This window comes from Callorhinchus milii, unplaced genomic scaffold (assembly GCF_018977255.1).
Source record: "Callorhinchus milii isolate IMCB2004 unplaced genomic scaffold, IMCB_Cmil_1.0 Scaffold14, whole genome shotgun sequence".
In the NCBI taxonomy this organism is placed as follows: Eukaryota; Metazoa; Chordata; class Chondrichthyes; order Chimaeriformes; family Callorhinchidae; genus Callorhinchus; species Callorhinchus milii.
Window position 1 is genome coordinate 10837631 of NW_024704755.1, and position 3891 is coordinate 10841521.

General features: G+C 51.8%; 1 protein-coding gene across 1 annotated transcript; it reads left to right on the forward strand.

The window, feature by feature from the left end:
* Positions 1-482: 482 nt before the first annotated feature.
* On the forward strand, positions 483-3662 carry irx5a (iroquois homeobox 5a). The gene is made up of 3 exons (XM_042340335.1): positions 483-1043; positions 1643-2048; positions 2672-3662. The coding sequence occupies exons 1-3, from the start codon at positions 807-809 to the stop codon at positions 3580-3582; spliced, it is 1554 nt and encodes a 517-aa protein (XP_042196269.1). The 5' UTR covers positions 483-806; the 3' UTR covers positions 3583-3662.
* Positions 3663-3891: the final 229 nt, after the last annotated feature.

A 3891-nucleotide genomic window follows, 5' to 3' on the forward strand; every position in this document is an offset into this window, starting at 1 on the left:
TGTAACAGATATATATATATATATATATGTGTGTGTGTGTGTGTGTGTGTGTGTGTGTGTGCATACACCTGTAACGCCGAACAATAACCATTCTTCGTATGAAATCTGAAATGATTGCAAAGATTAATCAAAAAAAAAAGAAAGACTGCTTCCAGTGCGTCCGGGCTTGTATTTCGAGTACACTCATCATCTGTCCCTGGTTGTTGTTGTGCTATGATTTCGGTCGGGGCTCCTGTCACGTACGGTACTGTATTAGCAAACTAAGTTAAGTTGCTGGAGCCTGGTAGAAGATTGCCATCCAGGGGCCGGCGCACTTGAGCCTTGGAATGAGGCTCTCTTTTTTTCCCAGAGAGAGAGAGAGAGAGAGAAAGAGAGAGAGAGAGAGAGAGAGAGAGAGAAAGCCTCTCATTAGGTTGGTTCTGGCACCCCATCAGGCAGCTTTGCCTTTCTTCCATTGACAACACCCTGATAGGAGGAGCTGCGAGTGCGTAGAAGGCGTCAGAAAACCCTCAATTTCTAACTTGCATCTTGCAGGACCTTCTCTGAGCCCCAATCCAAAGGAAAACTTCTGCAAGCAAGTAAACACCGACTGGGAGAGAGAGAGAGAGAGAGAGAGAGAGAGTCAGCCCCAGCAGCTGACAGCACAGACCCAGGCGATCTGCCGCTGCTCTCTATGACTACCGATCACACCATTCGCATAAAAAGCTTCGGAAATATAGGCTGTTGATATTTTTTTTTTCTTTTTTTTTATATTATATATTATAGACACCTAAAGAGAAAGAGAGAGAGGAGAGAAATCTTAAGCCATGTCGTATCCTCAGGGCTACTTATATCAACCTTCAGCTTCTTTGGCTCTTTATTCGTGTCCAGCCTACACTACGAGCGTCATATCGGGACCCAGGACGGATGAACTTGGGAGATCTTCCTCGGGCTCTGCTTTCAGCCCTTACGCCGGATCTACAGCCTTCACAGCCGCCTCCCCGGGTTACAACAGCCACCTCCAGTACGGTACAGACCCGACCGCTGCCTTCACTTCCTACGTGGTAAGTTCTGCTTTTCTTTCAAGACGCACCATTTACAATGTATTCGTAACTCTTCCTATGACACGTTGGTGCCTTTTTCCACCCCCACCCCCCCCCATCCCCATCCCCCCCCCCCCCACCCCGCACCCCACACAACCACCGCACCCACCCCATCCCCAGTGATCTTTCACCAGATCGTCTCCCTCTCTCTCTCTCTCTATCTCTCTTTTTTCCCCCCCAAAAAAACTTTTTTGTTGTTAGTTCTGGTGTTTTATTTCAATACGATTTGTTGTTTCGCGTTGAGATCAACTTTTGGTCACATTGCGCGCGTGTGTGTATGTGTGTGTGTGTGTGTTTTAAGAAAAAATATATAATCATTGGGTTGGGGGTTTGGAGGGGGTGGTGGGGGGGTGGGGGGGTGGTGGTGTGGTGGAGAGAAACCCTGACTGAGAGCATCGCATTCGGTTATTCCTCGTGTTTTCTAAGTGCTCATTCCACTGACTCGTAGGCAACATTTTTTACAGCTGAACGGCGTTATCTTTGCCGACCAGTGAGTGGTTGTGTGTGTGTGTGTGTGTGTTTTTTTTTTGACGGGTGTGTGTGTGTGTGTTGTGTCTCAGGGCTCTCCCTACGATCACTCCACGGGAATGGCCGGATCTATCGGATACCACCCCTACACAGCTCCTTTGGGCTCTTACCCCTATGGCGATCCAGCCTACCGAAAAAATGCCACCAGAGACGCGACTGCCACTCTCAAAGCCTGGCTCAACGAGCACAGGAAGAACCCCTACCCCACCAAAGGCGAGAAGATCATGTTGGCCATCATCACCAAAATGACCCTGACTCAAGTGTCCACCTGGTTCGCCAACGCCAGGAGGAGGTTGAAGAAGGAGAACAAGATGACCTGGACCCCGAGGAACAGGAGCGAAGACGAGGAGGAAGAGGAGAACATCGACCTGGAGAAGAACGACGACGACGAGCCGCACAAATCGTTGGAGAAGGGCCACTCGTCGGAAGCCGAGTCAGGTGAGAGGGAGACCCGATGAATATTTTATTTTTTTATTCAAGAGTCGTTTCCGATAAAAAAGGACGCGGATCTGATCACTGGTTTCTTGCGACGGCTTTATTATTTGTAGTGCACCCTATGTGCCGGATAATACTCAGCGATTTTCGTTTCGGACTCTTAATTCTTGTCGCGCCAACACGTGTCTGAACACCTAAAATAGGTTTGTAGGGGGTGTGGAGGGGGGTGTGGGGGTGGGGGGGGGGGGGGGGAGGGGGGGTGGGGTGTGGGGTGGGAGGGGTGAGGGTGAGGGTGTGGAGGGGGTATATTCCTGTTTAAAAAAAAATCCATCGCGCTTTTTTCAGTTGGGGTTGGAGTCAAAAGTGCTCGAATTTCTGCCGAATGAAGACATCTAAAACTAACCCGTAATTTCCGAGTTGAATTTTCAACGGATAGTGGCGTGAAACTAAATGGTTGTCTTTTATTGTTATTTCTCCCACCCCTCCTCCCCCCCCACCCCTCCTCCCCCCACACACACACCCCACCCCCCCCTCTCCCCCCCCCCCCCCCCCACTCTCCCCTTCCCCCGCACACCCCCTACCAACGGATTTTGGGTGTGGGGGGCGAAAAAAAAACCCAACCCCAGGAGATCAGAAGAGCCACCTGGTCGAAACTCCTTGCGAAAGATTCGAAGATGAAGACGATCCGAGTGGCAAAGAGAGTGAAAACATCACGAGCGATTCGGAGTTAAAACACCCCGAAGAAAGGGAGACCTCACGCTCGCCCAAAGCCACCACTTCTGCTTCTTCTTCTTCTTCTTCTTCTGCTTCCAGTTCTACTTCGACTTCTTCTTCATCTTCTTCTACTTCGTCCTCCACCACCACCTCCTCCACCGTCTCCTCCACCATCTCCTCCTCCTCCTCCTCCTCCTCGCTGCTGCTGCTGGTGCCTCACGGAGCTGAGCTCTCGCAGGAGAGCCACGACCCCCGAGTGGAAAACGCACATACAAAGCCGAGTCGCTCCCTGACTCACGGCACCGGCTCCGGCCACGCGACCTCGGTCATCCATTCCACCCCGACGGCGGCAACGGGGCCAACGGGGCCAACGGGGACGGTCGCCTCCAAGCCCAAGCTCTGGTCACTGGCCGAGATCGCCACCTCGGACAAGTCGAAAGAACAGAACGAGCCCCCGCAGGGTGTGTGCCCGGGCCAGGGCTGCGCCGCGCCGGCCAGCGCCTCGTCCCCGTCCCGCTCCCCCTGCCCGTACCCGAGCAGCGCCGTGTTGGCTCGGCCTCTCTACTACACCTCGCCCTTCTACACCGGCTACACGAACTATGGCAGCTTCGGGCACCTCCACGGCCACAGCCACAGCCACAGCCACAGCCACGGCGGTGCCCCCACGCATTTCCCTTCCAATGGATTAAGTCAGACTGTCTTAAACCGAGTAGAGACTCTGGTCAAACTCAGTCCCGAGATTAAAACAAAGAGCCCGACACAAATAGATCATTGCAAGGACACGTCGCCTTTTGATTTGAAGAAAGGTATGTCGACTATTTAATATTGGTTCCTCCGTCGAATCTCTTGGACACTATTTATTATTTTCCGTGGCAAATTATTTTTCCTTCCCCACTCCCTCCCCTCCCCCCCCCCCCCATCATCAAGATGCTTTTTAAGTCGCACAAAAAGAACTTTTAGTTTTTTTTTCCCCCTCTCCCCCTCCTCCTCCTCCTCCTCCTCTCTGATGGGTTTCAATTCCGACTGATCAAACGTGTAACATGTCAAATGTCTTAACCAAGTCAACCCAACAACCCAACAACCCAACCCCAACCCATCCACGAGTTAATTTGTATCCAAACTAATTCTGTAT

Bases quoted from the DNA above. Each gene is read 5' to 3' on its own strand.
- irx5a (XM_042340335.1), top strand. From the start codon at position 807: ATGTCGTATCCTCAGGGCTACTTATATCAACCTTCAGCTTCTTTGGCT. The intron at 1,044-1,642 runs GTAAGTTCTGCT...GTTGTGTCTCAG, and splicing joins CTGCCTTCACTTCCTACGTG to GGCTCTCCCTACGATCACTC. The intron at 2,049-2,671 runs GTGAGAGGGAGA...ACCCAACCCCAG, and splicing joins CTCGTCGGAAGCCGAGTCAG to GAGATCAGAAGAGCCACCTG.